The sequence below is a fragment of the Microtus oregoni genome, unplaced genomic scaffold (genome assembly GCF_018167655.1).
Source record: "Microtus oregoni isolate MIOR12 unplaced genomic scaffold, Mior012 000018F_ref0000195, whole genome shotgun sequence".
NCBI lineage: Eukaryota > Metazoa > Chordata > Mammalia > Rodentia > Cricetidae > Microtus > Microtus oregoni.
In genome coordinates, this window is record NW_024543077.1 from 355477 (window position 1) to 383000 (window position 27524).

The 27524-nt window shown below is 50.4% G+C and overlaps 1 protein-coding gene across 7 annotated transcripts in view; it reads left to right on the forward strand.

Annotated features, from left to right (window-relative positions):
- The window catches only part of LOC121458754 (teneurin-4-like), a 671077-nt gene that overhangs the window by 308565 nt on the left and 334988 nt on the right, over nt 1-27524 (forward strand). For all 7 annotated transcript variants that reach the window (XM_041668100.1, XM_041668102.1, XM_041668105.1 and 4 more), the window contains 2 exons: nt 19383-19670; nt 22826-23095. In XM_041668100.1, the coding sequence (XP_041524034.1) occupies nt 19383-19670; nt 22826-23095 (558 nt within the window). The remainder of the gene's footprint in view (nt 1-19382; nt 19671-22825; nt 23096-27524) is intronic.

Sequence of the window (27524 nt, forward strand, 5' to 3'; positions counted from 1 at the left end):
AGAGTGCTAGCTAGCTCATAACAGGGAGCCAGGAGCTATAGAAGAGCCAGGTGCCGTTCATGCTAGAGCTCCCGGATGTGAAAATGGAGAATGAAGGATCCGAAGCGCCAGTGTTCTGTACAGCTCTCCCTGAGGCCAGGCCAAATCTCCATGTCAGTGAAGTAGTTTTCCCAACTTGTTTTTAACCAAGCATCTGGCAATACACATGAAACCCCAGAAGAACACGCATGTAAAGCACATAAGAAGTAATTGAGCGCCCACCCAGTTTAGTCCAGAGATGAGGGCCCTAGAGCCAATAATCTGGTCCTTCTTTTGTCTCCCTAACACCAGGGACTAGCACATGCCCACTGCCCCCTCCCAAGTCTCCCAAGGATCAGTTTTTCCTGAAGAAGACAGGCTAGCTCTTCTCTCATTTAGCCAAGGGAAGCCTCACTGCTGCAGGACCTCAGGTGGGGATGGGCTACGTCCGGATTGGTTCCTGACTAGATAGTGTGACCCTACAGGATTGAACTACAGAAACCCCATTGGGTATCCCATGTTGTATGCAAACTAGTTCAGATGAGGGCCTTAGGAAAGGGCAATGCGAGGCTTGAACTCACAGAACCCAGGCAGCACCTGTGGTGTGGGCAACAGAAGCATCCAGGAGCTAAAACTTATATGTAGTACATATATATTCAGTGTAACATTTGAGGGGCCAAAATCCCAGCTGTGCAGCTTTGGAGGTGCACTCAGTGTCTCTGGGCCTTGGCTTCTGGTTCAGGAGGATAGCTCGTCTTGCCTTCAGATATGTGCCCTGCAGAAAACTAGATAGCGACCAGACCCAAGCGGAGCTTGGCATACTCGGCAGCTCTCCCCAGACCCTGCCTCCGCCAGCTCCCAGCCTGCCTCGCTTCTACACAAGTGTCTGCAACACTGTTGCATTTCGGCAGGAAGCCTCCATCACTCCAGCAAACCTCTGTGCCCCCAGGTGGTGTTTCTAAGCAGTCAGAGATTTGGCATTTATTCTCAACTGCTTGTTGTTAGATTTTTCAAATAGTAGGATCTTTAAATACCATCAGCCTGATTGTTTCTGCAGATTTGTGGCCCCTGTCCCGCATCAGGGAAATCCTCTCACAGGCTGTTGTGAAAGAGGCAGCTACAGCCTAGGGGAAGGGAATCCAGGACTCAGAGGAAAATATCGAATCCCAGCTCTACCTCCTGCCAGCGATGTGACCTGGGACAAGGCTTCATTTCCTCAATGGGAATAACACATATTTGTGTTGCACAGTTTCAAGGCCATGTGTACCTGCTGGTGTGACACACTCTCAACATCTCTGGCTGTAAACCTTCCTCCTAGCAGGGTTGGAACGAAATGCTAAGGTTCACTGTGTAAACCTCTGAATGCTGTTTCCCTTCTAAACTGGGGTGGTGCCATGGGGAGACGGTAGTCTGTCAGGTGCTTGCCTTGCAAGCATGGAGACTTGGGTTGACTTCCTAGAGCTCATGTAAAGCCCTTTCCAAGTGTGGAAGTGCATGCTTGCCATCCCAACGCTAGGAAGGCAGAGACAGGAAGAGCTTAGGTTTGCTACCTAGACAGCAGAGATTAGTAGGTGAGCTCCAGGCCAATGAGAGACCCTGTCTCAAGTACAATAGATGCTGCCTGAAGCATAGAGCACAAAATTGTCTTCCATCCCCCACATCCACCGGCCCGAATACACTTGCATCCTCACGCACACAAATGTACCATACACTTAACACAAAGACCTAGAGTGTATAGGACAAGTCCTTGCCCACCAGAGATGGGGTTTATATAAGATGGTAAGGATGTGGCAAGCAAGCTTCATCAAGTACCTACAAGGTAGCCAGTAAGAAAAAGCCAACATTTGGGCCGCAATGTGTACAGTCTAGCCATTGCCAATGACCACGAAGCCAGTGCCGGAGTTAGCTCTCCTGAGAGAAACTCCATGCTTCTCCTGCTGACCTCTGACCTGCTGGAAGGAGCCTGCGACACCTGCTACTCAGGGTAGTCTCAAGTTAACTGACATTGTAGTGTGACTAGCTGTGGTGTGACTAGCCGTAGTGTGACTAGCCATAGTGTGACTAGCCATGGCGGGACTAGGCGTGGTGGGACTAGCCATAGTGTGACTAGCCGTGGTGGGACTAGCCGTGGTGGGACTAGCCGTGGTGTGACTAGCCGTGGTGGGACTAGCCGTGGTGGGACTAGCCGTGGTGGGACTAGCCGTGGTGGGACTAGCCGTGGTGGGACTAGCCGTGGTGGGACTAGCCGTGGTGGGACTAGCCGTGGCGGGACTAGCCGTGGTGGGACTAGCTGTAGTGGGTCCGGGTAAGGCCTCAGCCTGGTGTATTCCCAGGGTAACCTGGGCCATCTGGCAATACTAAGCCAATCTCTCGTCATAGTTTTAACTGTTAAGACTTCATATTATCTGAAAGAATCACTGGCCAGGCCCTTATCAATTCTTTCTTCACCCGAGGCTCTCCTGAGCACCCATTTCTTAAATTCATGGGACAAAGAAGAGATAGGACCTAGCAATGCCACCACCAACCCCACTAAGCCATAACAAGGGCGCATCTCAGGGAAGTCTCGACAAAGCGGGCCAGTGTCCAGCCACTTGCCCTGGATGTGGGGCCTTGCCCGGCTGTGCAGAGTGGGAGGAGCACTAATCCTATTTTTGGAAGCTGTTTTGCAGTGGGCACAGAGCCTAAGCCAATTAAAAGCTCCTCTTTGAAGGTGGTTCAGGTTTCCCAGAGAGGATGGGTCGGCACGGTGACCTGGGATGATTGCTGGGATGATTGAAGAGCGGGCTCCCTCTCTTCCCCGCTGGCATGAGCTGGACGGTGACCTGGGATGATTGCTGGGATGATTGAAGAGCGGGCTCCCTCTCTTCCCCGCTGGCATGAGCTGGACAAGACCACGAAAATAACAGCCATGGCAAGGAGGAAGGCAGAGCCTGGGTGATTTACCATGGCTCATGCCAACCATGTTCGAGGGTGAGACCCAAACCAGATCGTGCGTGCTCAATCATTGCCTAGATCCTTATCACATTGTATTTGATCTCTAATCAGAGTATATTGAGGGTCCCAACTGCTAAAGGGAGTTATTTGTGTCTCACCGCAAGGATGAGTGGGTGGAGAAGGCCAGAGCTGCCGTGAGAGCTTTGCGGTGAGGATGAGAACCAGCCAGTTCCAGAGCTGGGAAGACTGGACAGTCGGGAACCACGAGAACGCGAGTTTGCTTCCTGGGACCCACATTAATAATAATAATAACAACAACACTAACGTGTACTGTGGATCCTGGCGCTGGGGAAGCAGAGACCGGAAGTCTTAGGGATCACCAGCTGCCCAGCAGAGCCTACTTTGCAAGTTCCAGGCCAGTGAGAGCCTCTGTCTCAAAAAACAGGTGGACAATATGAGATGGACAGTTCCTGAGGAATGACCACACATCCACACACATATGCATATTCCTTACACACACACACACACACACACACACACACACACACACACGCACGCACGCGCGGCGGGAGGGGGAACCCGCCAAGAGTTAGCTGTGGTCTTTTCTAAGTGCTTTGTCTCCTTAAGTCACCAGCCCTTACCCAGCTGACCCAGCAGGGAGGTAGAATCAGTGTCTCCTCTTTGGAGAGGAGGAGGAAAGTGGGAGGAAGGGAAAGGAGGGAGTGCAGAGCAGGGGTGTGGATCCTGTCCCCAGAGTGAGGGCTCTCGGTGACCACGGCTGCCCCTATCTAAGGTAGTGTGGGTGGGTGGGTGGTCTGTTAAGAAGACAGCCGGGCAAATGGGGGTTTCTGCTGCCTAGTCAAAATCAGACGCAGCCCCTGTAATCCAGCCTGCTGAGACTGAGTAGCCTGCCCCCTCCCTCTCCTGCAGAGTGGCCTCCAAAGCTGGCACCATTAATTGAGGTTAACAACCCAAAAGGGCAGACTTGATGGAGTGACGGGCAGCGTTTCTTAATGAAAACAAATTTAGGTCTCTGATCAAGAGAACAAAGTCCCTGGGAAGCCAGGCTGCCGTGACCCAAGTGTAACATTAGATTGTGGAAGGGCAAGGGCCAGGGCTTCCCCACAGAGGGGACTAACTCAAGACCCTCCTAAAAGGCAGAGAGACGCCACAGCCACCCAGGAGACAGTTGGCGGGAGCTTGCAGAGGCAACAGAGGGATACAGCTTGGTCTCGGTGCCTGCTGGCTGCTGTCAAGGTAAACACCATCTCAGGTACAGTCGGGATTCTTGGGACCCAGTGGTTAGGAACATACTGAGAGCATCACTTTGGTGTAGTAAACAGAGCAGGAGGAGCGGACAAAAAAAAGCAGGCATTTGTAGCTGGTCCCACGTACAGCCTGACCTAGAGCTGAGGAGAGAAGGAGATGTTCTGTGCCCTTGAGTCTGCAGGTTAGGAACCATGTTCCTGGGTCTGCACGGGGGTGGACGGCACAAGCTCACCCAGGATTTCAACTGACCGGCATCTCCCATTCCAGGCAGTGGGGTTTGTGCCAGTATGCTTCTGCTCCAGCTGGGAGCCTGTTTTGATCAGAATCCTCTTAGCACGGAGATTGGCATTCCTGAAACATATGGAATTCATCCAGGAACGTTCCCTCCTAACTGTGGGGGCAGTTACTCATTTCCTCATCTGTCTTGCCCTCGGGATGCATGGAAAATTGAAGGGCAGACCTTTGCTCTCTGAGCTAGAAGAGCAGAGCTTCGCCAGAGTTCAGGCCCTGCTAGCTATGCAACTGGGCAACAGGGTCCTCCTCCCTGGGTGTGAGTCTCCTGCCTGAGATAGCCCAGCTACTCAGAGATACTGCACTTTCATCCAGTTAACCAATCATTATATATTAATAGTGCCTACTGTTTGATGGGCTTGGGAGCACATAGCTTAGAGTATATGGCTAAGCAGTCACTTAAATAGAGACTACTACCAATATAAGCAGTAAGCTATGGAAGAGGGGTAGCTTAAATCATGCAAAAACAAGGGAGAGGTGTACAAGTTCTAAGGTGCTGTTTTTCACTGGACTCCTCGGAGCCTCACTCAGTCGCTTCACCTATGCTATAGAAATTATAGTAATGTTTACAACAATTTCTCTTTACCATGTAATATGCTACCCCCAAATCTAGTAACTTACACTAATCCTTCATTGGTTCCGAAGGTCATGGAGCTGGGTAGGTGAGTGTGCTTAGGGGTTCACATAGGTGGCTAAATCCAGTAAAATCTTGCTGCTCAGCCCTGGGTCTAGCAGCGAGATCCTAAGTCCTTTGAATCTTGCTAATTGCCCAACAGTAGTAAGAAAAGGCAAGCGCTGATACTCAGGGGTCTTCCCTGCCTCTGCTATGAGTTTGTTTTAGGCTTATGGCTCACAAGGTGGAAGACACACGGCCAACCCTGGAGGCAGGGTTAGGGTGCACGGGGTTTGAATACAAGCAGATGTGATTAATAGGAAGTTGTTACTCTGGCTGTCTATCAGCATACCCAGGTTCCAGGGACGTCTTGGAGATTTAGGAAGAAACGCAAGACGTCTTGCCTGTGGTGTTTGTATTAATACCAATACCCAGGGTTGGATAAATATGAAGAAAGATATTGCATAAAAAAATGGCATGCAAAGTGTGTCTGTGTGGCTAGAACCCTAAGATGGCAGCGCTGTCCATGGTAACGAGACTCACCAGGCTGTCGCTGTCAACCTGGCGTTATCAAGGTGACATGGCGTCTGAAGTCAGACCTCCCCGAGTGCACCTGGTGCCATCTGGCCTCCAAAGGGGAACATTGACCAAATGGGCAGAAAGGAGAAAGGGCAGGTGATAATCGAACTGGGCTACGGTACAGAAACGTCTATCCTGGATAAAGAGGCGTGGTCTACACCTGTTGTTGACTGAGTCCTTGCTCTGTGCCAGGGCCAGAGTGGAGTACTTCTCTTACCTCGTCTAAACCTCAGGACAGCCCTGCACAATGACAGGCACTACTCTCATTTTCTGGATGGGGAAACTGAGGCTCAGGTACTTTATTCGTCCAAATGAGCAGAGGAGCACATAAGCAGATTCGGCGTTCAAATGCAGGTGTGCCTGACTCAAAAGGCATCGACTCGAAACCCTCAAATATTTTGTTGAGCCGATTGTAGCGCACATACAGAAATAACGCAGAGATACTCTGTGCGTCCCTTCCGCGGTTTCTCCAGTCGACGTTTGCAAGCCGTTATCGCGAGAGCATGTCCCCACCAGGATGTTAGCATTGGGACACTCCGTTTCCTTACTCCCATTTCTTACTTCACTTGAGAGTCCTTGGTTAGTTCTAAGAATGTGATGGCGGGGACAGCTGAGTCTGCAGGAGAGGTGGTGTGACGTCCTCCAGCACAGACCTCCTTCACGATGCCCTTTGCAGCCACACTCCACCCGATCCCTCTCTGGTCTCCCCTCCTGAAGCACTGGGATTCCCAAAATGTTATGGAAGGGCTTGATTTCTGTGCTGCCCCCTCCCACCCACACACACTCAGTATAAGTCCCCGGAGATTCACGGGTGCCGTCATTATGTCATCCCTTTTTGTCATCAAGCGGTATTCCATGGGATTCTACTTTGATATAACCAATCCCCTGTCAAGCGACATCTGGCCCATTTCCAGCTGTTGGCTATTCAGAGTATCTCCCCAGTACATGTTGTCCTGTGGGCCTTTGTGTGCACATAAGTTTCCATTTTTGAGGGCTAAATGCCCAAGAGTGCAATTGCTGGCTTGTCCAGTAATTGCATGCTCCGTTTTCTAAGCAATTTGCCAAATTATTTTCCAGGGGGGACTTGCCATTTTTCATTGTTACCAGCAATGCACGGGTGATCCAGTTTCTTTGCATCCTTGTCAGCATTGAGAGTTGTTGCTATTTTTCATTTTAGCCCTGCTGATGCGTATAGGGCGATAGTTCATAGTGATTTCAATTCCCATCTCCTTGGTGACTAACAATGCTGAATATTTTCCCCCCTGGGCTTCTCTGCCATCTGTATAGCCTCTTTGGTAAGATATTTACTCATCTCTTTGGAGTGTTTGTTTAGTTCACTATTGAGTTTTGGGTTCCTGTTGGGATCTCCCTGCTAGGCCTTTGTCGACGGGTGGTTTGCACAAATTTTCTCCTACTTTGTAGCTTAACTTTTCATCCTCTGCAGACTTTTGTAAAACATAAGAATTTCAGAGAAGGATGACTTACCAGTTTTTTTTCCTGTTTGGATGGTGCTTTTGATAAAAAGCCTGCATTTTTATCCACTATGTTCTACTGCTTTCTAGAGCCTGGGGAGAAGAAGTCTTCTCCTGGAGGAGGATTTTCTTGTTTGTGAGCTTTCTAAAGCAGAGCCAGGGCAGCAGAAAATCTCTTTTACAGAAAGTTAAGTGTTAGCTCACTAGCAGAATGGGCCGTGTAAGGCCAGGATCGGAGGATGCAATGTGATAGGCATACGCGGACTGTCATCACGGGTCCATCCAGGGCTGGCGGGGTCTGTGTGGATGTACAGAAGTCACCCAGCATTCGACAAGTCTTGGATGGCTCCCTCATTTACATTCCCTTCCAAGTCTGAGAACCTGAGAGAGTGGTTTCTAATCACCCTTGTCGGAACTTTTTAACAGACATATCTTCCATAGAATAGCCCTGTTATTAATTAAGAAAGGCGTTTTGTGGCTTAGCCAGGTACAGTTGAAGCCATCAGTTACCCTGTTGTGGCAGAAAGCTCAGAGATGAGTAGCCACTGAGGGCCATTCTCAGGGATGGAGACCTCTTCTTGGCTCCCTACTGTTCTAGCAGTTTGCACCACGGCTGCCTTCTCCACTACCTCCACCCTGGCAGAGTGTTCTCCATTCTGACTGCCCTGGAGAATTCCTTTCCTTAAGACACTGAGGAGGCTTAATTACTGATGGCGAAGTCTTTTGAGCCTTTGGATGAAAGGGATGGAGGCAGTGCATGGCTTGATTAGGCGTGTACAACTCTGGGCACAATTAGCTCCGTGAGAGGCTGGTCCTGCCTTTATCTGTCTCCAGTTCTGTGAGACTTACAGAGGCTAATTATTGAAATGAAAATTGCCTGGCCACCCAGCTACTGGCAAGAGGGCCCTAATATCTACCCTAATGACTAGAAGTGGAGGCAGCTTCAGGCACTTAGGGTTTTCCCATCATTAAAGGACTTTTCTCCACCACTGCCAAATTTGAGTACCCAGACACGCAAGTGAAATTCTGCCAAAGCCACTTACTTCTGCCTTGCTTTCTATGTGACATCCCTCTCTGGGACACCCTCACCAACCAGCCTCGTGTGCCTAAGGGATGTTGTAGTTCATGCACCATACAGAAATTCTGACACTTGACAGCCAGCTCTCTCTCCGTGTGTGTGTGTGTGTGTGTGTGTGTGTGTGTGTGTGCATGTGTGGTGTGTGTTTATGTATGTGTTCTGGAAGATCAGGGAAGTCTTCAGGCACAGATATGGTACTCATCATCTTGTATGGAGGACTGGGGCTGTGGAAGGCCCCAGGAAGAACATAACAGCTTCTGGCCCCTCACTTCTGGACTGTAGCTGTGCCTCAGCCTCCCTCACTATAACACCAAGTGTCATGAAATCCTTGGGATCCCAGGCTGTTGCTACCCATATTCAAATCTCAGGACTCAGGTTGATTCCAGGGAGATGTTCTCTAAAGAGAAGTTGCGATTTGGAATGTATATTTGGGAAAGGCTAGGCTCGTGGGACCTGGGGCTCCAGCCACCTGAGCAGGTGCTTGGTGACCAAGGAGGGGATGATGTAAGCAGAGGTGATAAAAATAAGAAGTTCTTAGCTGGGTGGTGCTGGAGAGCCCACCCTGGTGGTGAGGATGGGGAGAGCCTGTGGGCTGAGCAAAGCTGATCAAGATATGTGAAAGCCACACTGAGCAAATACAAAGTTTTTTTTAAAGGATTAAAAATTATTGAATGAAATAGGAACAGGTGGCTATGGAGATGCCCAATCAGAAAACAGGGATATTAAAGAAACATAAACGTTTGAGATATTAGGCCATCAAGATAGCTCAGCAGGTATAGTCATTTGCCTACAAGGAGAGCAACCTGAGTTCTATCCGTGGGCTATACATGATGGGAGAGAACCATCTCCTAGAAGGTGACGTCTGACCTTCAGGCTTGCACCATGACAAACCCAGTCACACACACAGTAATCAAGTAGATAAACATAGTAGACAATTAAAATATCAAGTGGGATAAACTTGGATTTGATGCAATTAAAAGAATTTATGTAACTTAACCTGCATCTCAGGAAGTCACAGAAATAAACTAAGAAAAAGTGGTTAAGAAATATAGAGAATAATTTGACAGTCCCTACGAATGTATCTGAGGGGAGGAGGAAGGGGAATAAAATACATTGTATGATATTCTCAAAGAATTAACTAAAAACATATTTTTAAAGAAAGTGATGTTCTTGCCCCTGCCACACTCTGATCCTGGGTCAGTCCCCAAAGGCTCTGAGCCCATAGCATTATAGCCATTGAGTAGCATTTCACTGAATGTTTTACTGTTTCCAGAAGACTTGAATGGCTGCTTGCTGCCCTGAGAGCTGGGTAGCACCCTCAGTTTCCCCCTCCCCATCCGCTGAGGAGGAGGCCTGGTGGGAGCCCCGGGTAATTGCAGGCTAAGACTTGGCCTCAGTAGGATGTGTTCAATCAACCAGCGTCTCCGCTCGACGCTGAATATTTCATAGTGCAGGTCTAGACCCAGCCCACGGGAAGTCGGGAGAAAAGAAAACTTCATGCATAGTTGGCACCCAAACAGACTGAGTTGCAGCCTCAACTTTTGCCAGGGCTTCCTGGGAGAAAGGACAGAGATACTAGTCAGTGAACTTTGGCAGAGGTACGGAATGTCTCAAGGTGGTGTTTATGGAGAAACTGGAGTCCAGGAGGATTTGAGAAGTGGATGGGACCGGCTTCCTGGGGGAGGATGGAAAAGGATGCAGTGGAAAGAGAGGACATCAATCTATCAAGGCCCCAGCAGCTTCCCCTGGGAAAGCCAAGGGACGATGAAGAAGATATTCCTCTCTGGTCCACTGAGTGACTCCAGCCCCAGCCTGGTGGCTGAGTTCAGAGATCATCTCCCCAGACAGCAGAGGCCTAGAGTTCTAGAGGTCCCATCTCTGTCCTTAGGCCATCTGTGTCCGTTGTCCCTTTGCCTCCTCTGTGCTGGACTTAAGAGTAGATGTGTTTGACCTTCTGACAGCTTTGTGGTTCCTTGGAGACCAAATCCAATCCAGCTCCTCAGTCCACACCCCAGGATTTTATAAGGGCCAGATTAGAAGAGGGAGAGGATCCTAAGGAAGATAGACCTGGGGGGAATTTACCAAGAAGGCTGGGACTTGAAGACCATCAGAGACTCAAGGTCTCTGTCTCTGATGAAGAACTCAAGGACACAGACTGGCCCTATCTTCAGTCTGGAAGGATTATTCTGGGGAATAAAACACTAGACATACTTCCTAGACTCCCAGGGAATAGGGCTGAGGCCGAGAGAAGGAAGGAAGCTGAAAGGAGGCAGATTTTTGACTCCATAACAGGAAGTAAAAGCTGGTAAGCAGAGCTGTCCCAGAGTGGAGGTCACGTAATGACGACTCAGTAGAAATGAGACCAAGAGACATCAAGCACCCATTGAGTGTTACCTTCTGTCTGAGCTCTGAGGCGATAGATTCTGTAAGAGGGTCTTGGACTGATCTGTGGCTTCTGGAGCAAAACTTGGACGGAGCGGGATTGTAGACACCACAGCCATCCTAAAACCTCCTGCAGACTGACGTCCTGCTGTGTCCCTGAGTCCTGGACATGCCCAGCCCTTTGAAGGGGAACCCTCTGGCTTGGGATCAGAGTCTCTGTCCTTTGATGCCTGGCCTCTGACAAACCTCCAACAGAAGGCAAGATGGCTCCGGCAAATAGTGGCACCATCTGTCATCTGCCTGGCAGCCACTGATTAGAGATGTCCCCACAGCCAGGCTGGGCACAGGGCCACACTCCAGCCAGCTCACTCCCAGTGAAGCCCTCTCCCTGGCCCAGAGTGCTGCTCCGTTCCAGGCTACCAAGGAACTGCTGTGAGCAGACCAGAGGCCAAGTGGACCGCCAGAGGAGCTGGTACTATTAAAAATGAGATGATGGAACACTGGCACAAATTAGAACGGGGATGAGCAGGGAGGAAGTAGTATAGGTCGGTTTAAAGTTTGAGCCTTGGACAGGACAGCTGAGGTGTGACTCCTACCCATACCCTCCTCCTAACGTGGTCCCCTGAGCAAGCATTTCACCTGTCTGATTCTGGGTTCTCATCTGCAAACTGAGGAGAGGGTATGGTGCGGCTTCAGTGGGGGAGGAGACGAGAATACCTTGCTCTTAGTCAGCACTCTCAACAGCACTGCCCCCCTATTTAAATGGTGAGGGGTCCCCCCTAGTAACAGGGCTATGTAAATGTGTTCGGGGTGTAATGGTGGGCATAAATGTGAAGCCAGAGCTGTAGAATCCGTCCTGGTGTCATGAATGTGTGCATCCCTTTGATGCTGCAGGCCTTTCTTTCCCAAATCCCTAACATGGGGGGGAAGACGCCTCCCCTTCTGGTCTGCAGAGTCCAGCACAGAATGTGGCACCAGGCTAAGGACCATGCCTTTCCTATCCCAGCTGAAAACAAAGAGCAATCACTGAAAGACTAAGGAAAGTAAGATTTATGCTTTTGTACATGCCCAGGACTCCCCGGGACCTTCATTCTGCAGAACACATGTTAGCTCCAAAATGTTTAGGGGCCTTTCTGACACACAGAGAACTAAAAATACCACCCTTTGCTTATGTTTAGCAAAACTGATAAAACTCAGCCCGGCAGGAATTCAGTCAATTTCCTGACTGGGTTTGAGTAAGCAGGTGATAACAGCCCTCTCCCCTGTGGGCTGTGTAGGGGGAAAGATGTATTGGCAGCTGAGGCCTTGCTGTCTATGGATGTCTCCCACCCAGATGTTCGATGCTCCGCCTTTATGTAAATACAACTGGGGGCCATCTGAAAGGTCCAGATGTGAGCTTCTCCCCAGACATGGGTGCTTTGTTTCTGAGACAAGCCTTCTGCACAAACCCCGCACCCAGCTCGTTCTCCTGGACAGTTTGAACCCTACCCTGCTAGGGCAGGCATCAGTGTCTCTGAATGCAGTTGAAGGTACCCTCCCCTGAGGACTTTGCTGAGTCTTTGGCCGGCATTCTCTGCCACATGCACTCCGCTTTTCCTGTCCGCTGGTATTATGAAAATGTATGTCTTCGAGCAGGAGGCTCTTTCCACACCGCAGGTTTCGTCTCCCACATCTTCTCTCCCCATAGTCTGAACTCCAGGAATAACCTGGCTCCTTTCTGCTCAAGGTCATTCATCCATGTGGTGACCTACAACTGTGTGTTCTCATGCCAGCTGGCAACTCATTATTATCCTATGCAAGTAGAATGGGCTTGAAAATACCAAATTCCACCCTTGCTCTAAGATTTAGCGTGGTTTCACAAAGTTCGGGGTTTAGTTGGTAATGTATGGGCTAGGCTGGCGGCTCGGTGGTAAAATGCTTGCTGTGCATGCACAAATACCTGGGTTCAGATCCCCCTTGTGCTGGATGGGCAGGCACTAGAGGATCCAGCAGCCTCACTGTCTAGCCAGCCTAGCTGAACCGGTGAGCTCTTGGTCCAGCGAGAGACCCTGCCTCAAAATATGGAGCGGAGAGCAACAGAAGAAGACAGACCATACACATGCATGCCCTCCACATGCATGCAAGGGCACACACAAGCACGTGAGACATTGACAATATATATGGGCCTCAGGCTGTAACATGAGGCACATTTTCAGTTTATCAGAGCAGTCTGGAAGCCACTAATCTGTGCCACTTTTCTCTCCTGATCTCAAAACCCTCAATTGTGCTCAACTTCTCCATGGTGAAGCTTTAGACGTATCCTTGCCTTAGATACCACTATGGTCCCTGGCAAAAGACCCTGACCTTCTTCTGCCGCTGGCCTCTCTCAGCCTGGCCTGGTGGCCCTGGGACCCTCTCCCTTGTCTTCCCTCCTGTCTGAAGGCTCCTGGGGATCACAAGCTAAGCACGCACTCACCCTGGGCTCGACCTCTGATGCTTCAAATGAAGCTTGAACAGTTAGACAAGACTTCAGCGCTTGGAGAGGAGGGGGGATACCATAAGGGAGGTGGAGGGAGACTCCTGCGGTGCCAGCGTGTGCCCCTGCAGTATTGAAATAAGAAAGAGGATTTAGCAATGATGTGCCTGGTGACTCAGCCTGTGCTGCTAGGTGTGCGATGCTTTTCTTGGCTTTTCAGCGTTTATTCTGTTTCAGATATAGACCCAGACATGAGAGACCCATGTGATGTAGAGTAATTCACTTTTACCCTCCTTGAGCTTTTGTTATCTCATCGCTAAAACAAGAACAAGAGAAAATTGAAAATAAGAGAATGACACCTAGCTTGCACTGTTGCCATGGGAACTGGGAATAATACGCACACAGTAACCAGGACGTGAGGAGGCATTAAGTGAACAGGGGTTTCGTTTGTTTCAGGCAGAGTCTCATGTAGCCCAGGCTGTGCTTCAATTCTCTGTGTAGCCGAGGCTGGCTGACTTTGGGCTCCTGTTCTTGCTTCCCCTTCTCAGATGCTGAAATTGCAGGTGTGTGCCGTTGAGCGCAACATAAACTGATTGCATACATGGCTTCTCTTAGCTTCGTGTTTCCAATGGTGGTCATTGAACCCATCACAGCCTTGCACATGCTCATCAAGAACTCTGCCCCTGAGTGTAGAATCCGAGAGTCCTGGGTTCAAGTCCAAGCCTTGTCCTTTATCCACCGTGTAAACTGGAGCATCCTGACCTCTGTGATAAGAAGCGTGAGTCAGGGTGGGAAGGCTATGCTCTGTACTCAATACATACATTTCTTCTGCCCTCCTGTCCCAGCCCCTTTCTCTGGCCACTGATAGACCAAATCAGATACCCATATCAGAGTCTAACAAGAAACGCAGGAATCTGCAGTTCCTAATTTGTCAATTCCCACCGATGGGCTTTCCTCTGACACGTTAGCCAGGCAGAAAGCTGCCATTGCAAGGCTTCTGGCCCAAGCATCTCTGGAGACAGCAGCACAGTGACCGACTGCTCTGCTGCTCTCCCAGAAAGGGTTCGTTCTCACTGCACCTTTGTGGTGCTGGGACTGGCGCTAGAGAAGACTCCCAAAGAGTCGTGCTTAGGAGAGACTGACCGCTGAGCCCGTGCCAAGGCCTTGATGGCTCCTAGGTGTGGTCAGCATCAGCGTCCTCACACATGGACCGCCAGCGTCAGCGGGGGCCACAGTGGCAGCTGCCTCATGGAGGTAGAGGCCCACAGCCTGGCCCACTATTGACTCCTTGGATATGTATTCACTTTTGCCCAGAGCACCCTTAAACGTCCCCATCTGCTTAAGTTAGCTCACGGTTTGCATTCTTAAGAATATTTTGCTTAGAAACGAAACCAAAAATGAGGGTGATGATGAAGACAGTAACAATGGCATTAATCAGAAATTCTTAATCCCTTATACTGACATAGAGCATTGCAGTTGGCAAAGCATCTGACGAACTATTTGTATCTTAGCTTGAGGAACCTTCCAGAGTCACACAGTTAGGAGGTGGCCAGAGCTCATCCTGCCCCTAAGAGGAGTCATGGCAGCCTCCTGATGACCTTCCTGTCATCTCCAGCTGGTTATTTAGCTCCTATAAACCCCTGCTTCTTCCATAAAATGGAACCAAGTCACAGAGATGGAGACTGTGAGAACAGTAGCTCATGCCAGCCGATTGCAAATTGTTCTGGAACTCTGTGCCCTGGGTGTGACAGAGTTGCCTCTTGAAATCTGAAGTTCAGGAAATGCCATATAAGAGAGCCTCGAGTGAGCATCTTCTGGCTTTGTGACTATGTGATGGAGGGGCGTCAATAGCAGAACAGAACGTGGGGGAGGCCCATGCTTAGGCCCCACTTCCCTCTCCTAGGAAGCCCCCAATCTCCTCTGGAGGCCTCCAACCTCATAACCTCCTCCAAACCTAATCATTTCCCAAATACCATCAACACAACCATGGTGTGAAGGAGGGGCCGGGAGGGGTGGGAAGAGACGCAACACCCATTCAAGGCATAGCAGTGGGTAAGAAAAATACAAGGCGTGTTGAGGCAATGTGTTCTCTCCAGCTGGTCCTTGACCCATCCATGGATTGCGGAGCCACGCACAGGAGCACCTCCCGCGCCATCTCCCCATCCTTCTGTCAGGAGCCGCAGGTCGCTGCAGGCTTCCAGGGAGTTTGTTCTCCTATCATTCCTCTCTCACCCAAGCTCTTCTCGCTCTGCTAAACACCAATTTACGTGTGAACTCTCTCTGACCCCCTATCTGTACAGAAACATAAATATTTACTGAATTGCTATGTTAAGAGGGGAAGGCGGGCTCTCCTTGCCTCTGCTCTGCTTGGGGACGTCCCTGTTGGTAGCAGCGGCGTTCTTGGGAACGGGCATGCAGCTGCGTTCTTCATCTTAAAGCTGCTGTGTTCAGTCAGAAGAGCCACACTGGTGGGGAGTGTTGTCACCCACTAGTTTAGCAGCCGTGGTAGCATATATTTCTGTGAGGTGCTCCTGTTTTGATGGTAACTGACATCTAGTTGAGGCCTTCTCAATTATGCCTTTGAAAATGGGGTTTCTGAAGTTAAGAGTTAATACATATTGAGTGTTAATTGTGTGCCGGGGGCATGTATTGTCACATTGAATTCCCAGAGCAGCCAAGAGAGGATTTGCTGGTAAGGAAACTGAAGCATAGATAGGTTAAGTATCTTGCCCTAAAGCCACCCAGCTGGTCAGTGCAGGGAAACAAACCTGCAGCACAGGCTGATCACAACATTCAAAGGACACATGTAAGTAGCACCTCTAGTTTAGTTTTTACATTCAACTAGTTTTGTTGTGAGATATTACTAAAGCAAACCGCCGAAAGTTTGCTGGGGTCACAGGAACGAAGTTAGTGCCAAACAGTCCTCTATTCCCTGATTTGCTCAGGGAGCATCTGCAAGCACCATGAAGGTCAGGCCTGCCCTAAAGGGAAGGTAGACTCCATACCAGTAGCCGCTTATCTGTGTGTCCCAGAAAGGAACGACACGCCCCTCGTGGTGGGGACTGTGCCCCCTGCACAAGGAAGTGGACATGGGTCTAGGGATGGAACGAGATGATCTGAATCTAGAAGTTCATTTCGGTTAAGAAGCTAGAATTGGTCCTAGCAGCTAGGCCATGATGCGGAGGGGGCACAAGCAGATCGATGGTGTGAACTGGGCTTTGGGAATTCAACCGGCACAGCCGAGGAGGGCAAAACCATCCAACAAACCATGTGCCAAATTCAGTTTCCTGGGTCATAACGTGTGACCTTGGGCAAAAGAGTCACCTTCCTAGACAGATTTGTGGGTAGTCCTACGACCCATATAGGAGGATTGGCACGGCAATCTGACACGTTATCACTTATGACAGCAGGTAAATTCAGCACCCAGGAAATATTGGCTCGGACCACAAATATATTTTCTACTGTTGGTGCTAATTTGGTGTGATTATGAGTGCGTTAGTACTGCCTGTTCATGATAGCTAATCTTTATCGTGTGCGTGCATGTGTGCATGTGTGCGTGTGTGTGTGCGTGTGTGTGTGTGTGTGTGTTCATATCAGCAGCATTTCCCCCACTCCGGGGCTAGGGAAGCCACAAGGCTCACCCAGATTAAACCAGAACAGTGCTATGGATCAAAAGCCATTACTGAATCCTAATATCAATTTAAAGAGTTATAATCAGCCTTCCTTTAAAAATTAAAGATCGATGGGCTAGAGAAATAACTCAGTAGTTAAAAGTGTTTGTTCCTCTTTCAGAGGACCCATGTCAGGTAGCTCACAACCAGCTGTAACTCTAACCCTGGGGAAGTGAGGTGCTCTCTCCTGACCTCTGCAAGTGTGCACACATGTCCCCCACACACATACACATACAATCTTTTTAAAAAAAAAAACTATTAGATTAACCTGGGAACTATGAGCAAGCATTAGCTTCCATGCTTCTATAACTTTTATAGATTTTTCTGCTTCCAGTAACATATTCCATAAATATATTCACTTACCAAAGTATGTATGGGATGCATTGCGAGTTGGTTTCTAAGCTGAGAATTGCAGTCAGGGAATTCTGAAGGCCCCAGGAGAGAAGGTGTGGATGCTCTCTGGTCTTCCCTGTGGCCTTGCTTTTCACACCCTCAGAACTTGGTCTTGGCAGTGAGTGTTGGGAGGCTGAGCATCAAGACAGCAGAACTCAAGGGCTGGAGAGATGGCAGAATACACTTCTGGATCCCCATGTGGTGATCCAATGCCATCTCCTGGCTTCTGCAGGTACCAGACACACCCTTGATACACATACATACATACATTCAGGGAAAGCATTCATACACACAAAATAAAAATAAGTAAATATTTTTTCAAAGACGACAGAATTTAGAGCCTAGATTTGGGCCTTCATCATATGAATTAATTCTTGTGTGTCTTGGGTTAAACCACTGGCCGATTATCAAGCATGTTTTGAGAATGAAGACCCCAAGAAATTCACTCCGTATTGACTGCTTCTAGGCACAACTTTGGTCTCTGTAGTAATAATGACTTCGCTTCTACTGACTCACATTACATGCCTAGGTGGGAAGCTAAATGGTTCAGGATCCATGAAAACAGTCGCATGTGTGCTTCATGGTTTTTATGCAGCACCAATAAAATCACAAATGTTTATGCTCTGAAAAGTGAAGGAAAATATGTCAGGAAAAGTCTAGAGTAAGCACTCGGGATCCATAATCCCTCCAATGACATCGAGTGCTAACTCCAGACCATCTCCCTGCAAAGTGGTTTTGGTGTTCAGCTTAGGGTATAGGGCTGGTCTTAGTGCATCCAGAGGGCTTCTTAAGAGGGTGGACAGAGTCTCCCACTGGAGTAGAGCTAGGAGCTACCCTGGAGAGACTCTTTGAGGAAGGAAGGGAGAAAGGGATGGAGGGAGAGAGGGAGGGAGGGAGGAAGGAAGGAAGGAAGAGAGAGAGGAAGGAAGGGAGAGAGGAAGGAAGGAAGGAAGGAAGGAAGGGAGGGAGGGAGGAAGGAAGGAAGGAAGGAAGGTCTGAAGAGCTGATGCAGGTGCCTATGACCACAAGCCAACCTGCTAGTCCTCCAACCAAATCAGGCTTTGTTTGTCCTGCAACATGTTGCGAAATCAAAAATAAAAAAGTTTATATCTTTAAATAACGTATTTCAATTCAAAATCCAAATTCCCAGCTCATCTTAAAATTTCAGAAAACATCTCCCAACCCCTCCCCGCCAAACACCAGTGGCACCATTGGCAGGCACTAAATGCCACTCTGGCTGGCAGAGTCTTGTCCAGCAAGAGTCCCCGGTTTTGTTTTGTTTATCACAGAGCCTCCTGCTCTGCCATTTTTTCTAGCCAAACAGTGAAGAAGGAAATGTTTTGCACATCCATGTTGTTGTGATGAGTGGAACAGAACGGAGGAGGTTGTAGGCTTCCAGAAAGGAAGGCACAGTGTCTGGTCAGTCGTTTGAATGAAACATCGATTTCCTCCTGTACTGTACTCCTGGCCCGTTCAGGGGTGGGGAGAGCTTGTGTCTGTGCCCCAGACTAAAGAAAGACTCTGGAAGGAGAAACGAAGATGCCATTCAGCTAAAAGCTCTCAGGCCTTCAGAACAGAGCAATAAATCCGCTGCCATTCTGACCTGGGTGAGCAGAATCTCAGCGTAGTGTTAATGTGTAGCCAGAATGGCCAGTCATTGAAAAAAAACATGGATAGCAACGAATGCTCGTCGTGAGGACATGGAACGGCGAAAACCCCGGTATACTCCTGGTGTGGAAGTCAAAGCAGCCACAGTTTAAATCAGTGTGGAGATGGCTGCTGGAGACAGTATGATGTCTGCAGACCTACAGTGACTTAGTGAGATTGCTGAAGAAATAAGTCCCAGCCTGGCTATGGTCCATCATCTCTCAGATACACCAAGAGCCCCTAAGTCAGGGTCAGGCCCTCTCTCAGATGAGAAGTAGCAAGGATTCTTCTGCCTCCAACCCTCCCGTCTTTGTTGGTAGCCCCACTGATCTCCATCCCTAGAGGAAAGCATGGGGTAGCCTCAGGTAGGTAGGCCCAGCAACAGAAAGAGAAAGGATTGTCCGTGAGAGGTGCCCTACGCTGCTGGCTGCAGGGTAGCAATGGAGCCTGCCCACACCTCAGCAGCCTGGTCTTTGACTCGCTTTGCTCCTAGAGTACTTCTGGTCCAGGACAGACACTGGCGTTGCCTCTCCCAACCCAAATCTGAGGCTCAGCATTGCTTTGCTTTTCCCCACTACAGACCGCTCGGCCCTGAGTGCGGCAAGGGCCCAATTCGTGGATGTGGAAGAGCGTGGGCCGGAGGCCATGGACGTGAAGGAGAGGAAGCCCTACCGTTCGCTGACCCGGCGCCGCGATGCTGAGCGCCGCTACACCAGCTCGTCGGCAGACAGCGAGGAGGGCAAGGCCCCGCAGAAGTCCTACAGCTCCAGTGAGACCCTGAAGGCCTATGACCAGGATGCCCGCCTAGCCTATGGCAGCCGCGTCAAGGACATGGTACCCCAAGAGGCCGAGGAGTTCTGCCGCGCGGGTGAGTGCATGCCGGAGTGTGGGCTGAACCCGAAAGAATACAGGTGATGCGTGAATGAAAATGCAGGTGAGCTGGACTCTAGAGAGGGAGGAGGTGACTCTAGAGGAATCCAAGTTCCTGCTATTTGGGGCCCTGGATCTGCTGAGAGTCTACCCTGCAGTTCATACTGGGACAGACATGTTTTCTGGGTCAGCTGCCTTGCTCAGAGTGCTGGCTGGAGGCTGGGCTCGGGTACCAGCCTGGAATCAAGCTCTTCCGCTGCTACCCCTGGTCCTTGTTAGCTGGCCTTGAGCAGTCTCCCTGCTGCTGTGACTGGTGAGGGGGACAGGGGTGTGGACACCTGTACGTTGTAAGCAGTGATAACAGAGGTAGGTGTTAGATAAACACCAGTGCTTAGTGTGTGGGTTTATCCATTCAAGGAGCATATCTTAGCACCTTCTCAGTGTGAGCTGCGTGACCTTGAGAGATCCTGCTCCTGGGATGATTAGACTGAACCGCTTAGCAACTGGAAGACATCCTGCTGTTAGATACCCCCCCACACCCTTCTTCCATCCAGTCCTCAGCCAAGTCTAGCCACTCTTTCCCAGAATACCTCTCAGTCAACCCCTTGTCTGCTTCCCCTCTGCCACTGCCCAGTCCTGGACATGGTTATATGTCCTGGAAGATTGGCCTCGATAACCATCCAACCTAGAGCTGCCCATTCAGGCATAAGCCTCAGTGAAGCCCGAGAGTGACTCCCAACGCTAGGAGTCCTTCCTCAGTTTCCTCCTCGGCTCCCTAGAATTTTTTGTCTCCGGCCTCTCCACCCCACCCATGGCCTAGCCCATCTGAACGGTTGCTGCATCCTGCAACTGTGATTGCTTCCTACCGTAGAGTCTTCAAGGAGCCTGTTGTTCTGCTCCAGGCCTCTGTGAGTCCTGGTAGGTGACCTTGTTCCTTCCCAATGACAGCAGTCTGTGGGATTCTGCCCTGTGCTCCTCCCCTCCACAGACAGCATCAGCCACGCATGATTTAGACATGTGCTATGCAATTTAGACATGTTTTAGCACTGCTGTTTAATCCTCACAGCAACCCCAGATTGAATCGTGTTTCCAAGATCAAACAAGAAAGAGGAGCATGCAGGCATACACACATGCACACACACACACACACACACGTATCTATGGCCTCATTCCCACTCCCTCCCGCAGGCCTGGGTCCACATGAAAGCTGTCCCACTAGCAAGGCTGCCTCTCAGGCTTGAAAACTGTCGTCTCCACAGCTCTTCCCTGGCTCATGATTTAGAACTTCTGCCCTGGCATCCGACAGATCCAAATGTGAATCTGGCTCTGCACTGGTTTCAGCCCTCAGCATCCTCACCTGTGCAGAGGGACAATGGCACCTGATGGTAGGGTGCTCGTGAGGGTTAGTGAGGACCGTAAACAATATCCTTGCCACTAGAGCCTGGCATGGAACCCATGCTTTATGAATGCTACTGACTTTATATTGTCACCTCCGAGCCTCAGTGAAGGCAAGAGACAAAATACCTCCAAGCTTTCCTCTAGCCCTGCCCAGCCCATGCTCAACAAAACTAAGTGAGCCCACGGCTCAGATGCAAGCCCAGCGCAGCAGGCCGAGGAAAGGAGTCCCTCTGGTCCTGGGGAAGAACATCTAGGCATCTTCAAGCATGTGCTGTCCCGTTTGCTAACGGCCATCTGGGATCTTAAAAGATCGCTTGAAGGACCAGGGCATGGGTTATCCCCCGACTGAAGGAAGCTCAGGTGACCTCCAGACCAGAGTTTGCAGTTAGACTCTGAGAGAGGTTAGGATGGCGACCCAGGGTCTGGGCTCTTCAAGAAAGAGACCACATGGTGAAATGACTCTCCCACCTCACGGAGGGGCCCAGTTGGCTCACTGGGATCCCTAACTCTCGGACTTAGCCCTTACCTTGCAACCCTTCTCTATCCAGATGCCTCTGCTCATCAGTACGAATGCCAAATCTGTCAGCTTAAAAGGGAACGGAGGGAAAGCCCTACGGAAATCAATGCGGCTTAGGCTGTTTACGGCAAATAAATATGAGTTTTCACTAAGCAGAGTGGCCTCTCTTGAGGGGGTTAACCCAGTGAGCGCGGCTATGGCTGGGTGGAGAGCAGGAGAGGACAAGAGGGCGCACAGCAGTCAGGACTCGGAATCTGCAGAGACCTGGGAAGGACCTGGGGACTGGGCTCCAATGTGCACGTCATCACTTGTTCTTAGAAGGAGAAAAATGTATGAGAGAGGAGTGGAGTATGGCACACAGGAGTGAGGTTCCAAGTATGTAACCTTTGGTCAGGCCAATACCCCAGCCGATCCCAACATTTGACTGGCCGCTGAGCAGAACCCAGAGGTCCCTGAGGTCCAGGGCCTGCTGACATGAAATTAATTGTCTGGCATCTGGATCTGAGGGGGTAATAGATAGGGGTGGAAGAGAAGTGGCTGGAACAGCCAGGGCAGAGTAAGGGGGGGAACTAGCGGCTCCAGATACTGACGTATTTTTTACCCACTAGCATGGAAGGGTTTTACGACTTTGCCCTCAAATCGTGGCTGTGCCAGCCTCTGAACTCTTTCCCATTCCAAATTCCTCTGGCCTGTCCGGGAAAGAACTCTTGGCTCCAGAGATGTGTGCAGGGCTCACTCAAGAAGTTTCTGCCCGCGTCTGGACTTTACTGGCAAGTTCTATTTGAGAAGGGAGACAGAAACCTTCGATGCAATTTAACAGACGTATTAAACTGAGTGCCTTCACTCTACTGGGTTTGTCTGGAGACACATAAATTTAGAAATAAACAAGACATATAGCATCTGCTTGCATAGAAGCCACCTTCAGCAAAAGTGGCAGACAACGGCACCATCTAACATCACCGAGGCAGGGCATCTCCCAGAGGGAACTGGGAGAGACAGCAAACTCTGCACACATGTAGGTAGGTAACACGGAGTTTCCACGGAGGAAGGCAGCAGCTTGAATCAGCATTGATGCACAGCACTTGGCAGGGGAAGGAGGGGCAGGAGCCCTGCACGCCGAGGAGGGGGCTGGGGCTGTACAGTGAGTTTGGAGTACAGCAGGAAACCCAGCCGTAAGGGGCTTCTTGTGTGGAAAACTCTCCCAGCCCCTTCACCGTAATTACCTTGTCTCCCTTCAGGCACCAACTTCACCCTGCGTGAGCTGGGGCTCGGGGAGATGACACCCCCTCATGGGACCCTCTACCGGACAGACATCGGCCTCCCTCACTGTGGCTATTCCATGGGGGCCAGCTCCGAGGCAGACCTGGAAGCCGACACTGTACTGTCCCCTGAGCACCCAGTGCGCCTGTGGGGTCGGAGCACACGGTCAGGACGCAGCTCCTGCCTGTCCAGCCGGGCCAACTCCAACCTCACGCTCACAGACACGGAGCACGAGAACACGGAGACTGGTGAGTGCCTCCTCACCTGGCCTGTTGGTTACGGGGATGGCCAGACTGTGGTTTGCATTATAATATTGATTTCTTGCTCTCTCCCTGGGGCTCTGGGGAAGCTGATGAAAAATGGCTTTGCCTTCAGTGGGCAAGAGTCAGAGCCTTCTATAATGTCGCATGAAAGGCCCACCCATCAGTGATGTGTCAGAGACTTTGAGTCCGGACTAGGGCAAGGCTAAAGTGCTGGGTTATTACTCACAAGGTAAGGGAGCAGAGGGCTGCCGGTGTCAGTAACCCATCCCCTGGAGAGCTGGTTCCCTGTGAACTGTGCAGTGCTCAGCTCTGCTCCCGTACTCTCCAGCAGCCAGCTGCCCCTCCCCCACCAGTCCTAGGCCATCTCCAGGGCCACTGTCCAGTCCCGCTGTCCTTTGTTGCTCAGAAGAAGGGTCTACAGACTAAGACTGTCATGTAGGAGCAACTTGACCTTTGGGGTGTAAAGGAGATAGAGGTCAAAGGCTCCAAAGTTTCCAGTAGGAGGAATAAGTTTATATGATGAATGTGTGGAATTGCCCAGTCACCCAAAAGCTTGGAGTCAGGAAATCATAGTTTGCTTAAAGTGGGTCTATTTGCATAGACATTCCTGCTGAAGATTTCTACCCCCCCCCCAGATCTGAAATCTAGAAATTTCCTATTCCAACACGATGTTCAGAATTTCAGATTTCAGAGTTTCTGCTTTTAAGACGAAGGGTCTTCAACCTACTATGAGTATTTCAAACTCACTAAAGGTGTAGGTTACCAAGGTCCCCTCCTCCCTCAGAGTATAAGGTGGTAGACTCGCAGTCAGCCGGATTGAATCCTTCCACTGCATGCGCGTACGTCTATGGAAACATCGCATGATAACCTGTCGATGTATGCGATCGCCGTTCGTCAGTTAAGAGTTGAGAAAGTAAAAATAAGCTTTGAGGTGGAAAGGGGGCCTTGCTCCACGCCTGCCTGTCATGAGGAGCTGACTCCAGGCTGTGTTTCATCCTCCGAGGCCCCGGGGTGCTACAGTTTTAGGAAAAGAGCAAGTAGTTTGCACATGTTTTTATGTCCGAGGGATGGGAGCTCAGCTTCAGAGTCATCCTCTCCCCTCAGATCTTGTTGGTGGGGCCCTGAGGAACTCAGAGTCCACCTTGGTCACTGTCAGAGCCCAGAACAGCTTCATCCGGGGAGGCTTTTGTTTCTGAGACGCTTGGTCAGGGGTCTGGGCTCTTACTCTCAACTCCTATAACAGGCACAATGCAACATGGGATGTTGTAATAAAACAAACTAATGAAGGAATGAGAAGAGCCAGCCAGATGCCAGAGCCCCCTACTGGCTGCCAGCTCTAAATGCAAAAACCTGGATTCCTAGCCAGCATCTGGGTCAGGATGAGGACTTAGCCCATTTAGTCCATAACAAGACAGCTCCAGCTGAGCTGCCGAAGATCAAAGCCCAGATTAGAGATCAGGCAGCTGACCATGAGAGCCAGAACCAGGTAGAGGATTTCATCCCTCTTAAAGAGCCAGCAGCAGCAGGATTCCAGATGTCTCTTCTGCCATCTGGGCCAGTGGCATCCTTCCTAGGAGTGGGGGAGGAGAGACAGGGCCTGGGCCCTGCCCCAACTCCAGGGAGGGTCCCGCGGCCTCAGCCCCTGTGGCTCTTCCCTCCCACCGTGGATAGCTTGTACCGTTCATCTCCCACGAAGGCCCAGGTTGAGCTGGCAGCCCCGTCCGTCACTCCCTAACCTGTGGAAGTACAGCACCTTTTGAAACAGCGCTCAGAGAAAATGAGGTCTGGTTGGGGGAACAGGAAGTCTTCTGTCGCTGGCCTGGAGAATGGTTGGGCTGCGTCCCCTCTCTCGTCCCCTCTCTTGTCCTCACGCTCCTCATCTACAGTTTAGTGAAATCAGCAGCTCTCATTTCCTAAGCTCTCAAATTAGGAGAAGGGGCGCGTTGGGCACGTTTTGTGATCGTGAGGAAGCAGGAGATCCTCTTGTGCTGGACTGCTCTGAGCCTTTGAAATATTAACATATATGCTGATGGCTAAATGACCAGCATTTGTAGGTCGCCCACCTCATAGCCTTCAACCGCAGAACCCAGCTCATCTGGGAGGGGGCGGTGTTCTGATAGCTGCTTCTTATACCAGCTGAGCTGAATGACGTCCAGGACTTGTATATGTGGGATTCTGACTGATGGGATTCTGACGGAGACAGGCCTGAAAGGATTAGGGGCACGGAGAGTTAATCACCGCACCTGATTATCAACGTCTGAGCATGGCTGGCCGCGTACTCCAGCCTCAGGAGCTCACTGACTACCGCTTCAACTCTTGGAAGTCAGTTTCTTTACAACCATTGCACAGAAACAAGGAAGTGTAACCGCAGAGACCAAGAAGTCTGTCTTTCCGGCTCACCTGCTGGCTAGATGGAATTAGAACTCGGGCCTTTTAACCGATCTGAACTCGTAACTTCATCAGCTTTAGTTATCCTGTTGAATTCTCTGAGTAGAAAAATGCTGGGGTTGGGTGTTCTTTTGAAGGCTTCTTGCTAGGGCGATTGAGGATCATTTTCTGTAAAGTCATGACAGCATAAGACATACACCGCCCACTTTATTGTATATCCAGGAGAGCTGGATTAAGCCTCTGTTGGGGGGATAATGACATGCACTATGAGCCAGCAGACAGCGGGGCCAGCAGGTTGGTGGCTGGTTACCCAGCGTAGGCATGGCTCCCTTTCCCTGCTTCTATCTCCACTGGAACCACAGAGCTAAGGCAGCTATACTCAGAAGAAATGAAGAGGCAAAGGAGAGGGAGGGGAGTCCAACAAAAGACCCTGATTTCTGCATCCCTTTCAGGCATGGCTTCCCAGAGCAGGCACCCACAGGTTTCCATCCTCTGGAACCCTGACTCCTTGGCAAGTTGTGCTAATGGCTGTCGTGATATTGATCATCAGAATACCTTGCTATGATTCATTGCTCAGCTGGGGAAACTGAGGCTCTGAGAGGCCATGCCGTCTGCGTCAAGAGTGTCTGTTCTTCCCAGACTCCCCTCTTCCCCTTGCCCTTTCCATGGAACCTCCCACCATCCCGTCCTCTGCTCCTCCACCGCCCACCCCTCTAGACCTGGCTCTCTCCGTTTCCTCTGAGGAGGGCTTGGATCTCATCAGAGGAGGAGGGTTCCATGCACTGGGTGTGTTAGTTATTCATCCCAGTGAGGCCACCGCTCAGGAATAAAGGAAATCCAAGAGCCCCAGTGCATGCATGGGATGGCCTCTAACTGTCACAACACGGCAATGGCATTCCCACCTGCCAGCTAACACAACAGTCACCATCAGCACGCTGGCAAAGCTTTGATTGGACTGCAGGTCTCTTTGGTCCCTCGCTTGCATCCCTCTGAGTCATAAGGAGTTAGGGTCTCTCACTTGAGAACATCAGCAGTGTGCATCCAAGCTCTCAGAGGGACCTCCTGATAGATGTAAAGGGCAGAGCATAACCCCTGTGACCTCCAGCCACACAAGCGTGCGCTCCACTTCCACACCTGGCCTTGCGTCAGTCGAGTATGGTCAACAGTATTGACAGCGGTGGGAGCTTCCGATGAGGTCACAGGGCTGCTGTGTGCAGCTGTCATCAGTAATAACTTGTGTGGGATCCATTAAGGCCAATTTCTGTCCCTGAAAGTTAATGTCAGCAGCTCTTATGTCACTGCTTAACATTCGAAATAAATACAAAATTGACTGGGTGATAGAGACACAAGCCCGTCCTCCTCACAACCATCAGCCAGAGAAATCCTTCAGGTCCCTCCTCCTGGTGCAGTCCAGCAAGCCGCAGGCAGTCAGGAGACTCTAGTATGACAGACACCCAGTAGGCATCCGATAAATGTTTTTCAGAGGGTAGAGGACGTGATCTGGGCTCCATCCCCAGCACTGAGGCAGAATAGCAAAAATCTCTCTGTGGATTCATGTGGTATGTGTGGTCGCTGAGTGTCTCCGGTGTGGCAGGCTTTCTTCTAGAAGGTGAATGCAGAGCAGTAGTGGGCGGGATGGGAAGTTAGTCCCCTGTGGTCCTGTATGAGAGCAGAGGCGTCCAGCATTGGAAAGAACTGACTGCCCCTGAGGAGACCGGACCTTGCCGTGAGGTGCAGTGCACCAAGTCCCAGCTGCCAGACCTTGAACAAGTTGGTTCACCTCTTTGAGCCACGGAGCCTGGATTTAAGAGCAACACATTGGTGGTCCTTAGAGGCAGGGAAGGAGATCCTGACGGTGATTGTTACGGGCTACAGAGTTCCAGTTTGGAGGGTGAGGCAGTTCTGGAGATAAATCTAGTGAAAGTTATACCACTTATTCACTTTAAAAGCCCTGATATTAGGTTTAATTATCATAGTTAAAAACTATAAAATCTGGGGATTGGGGAGATAGCTCAGTCAGTAAAAT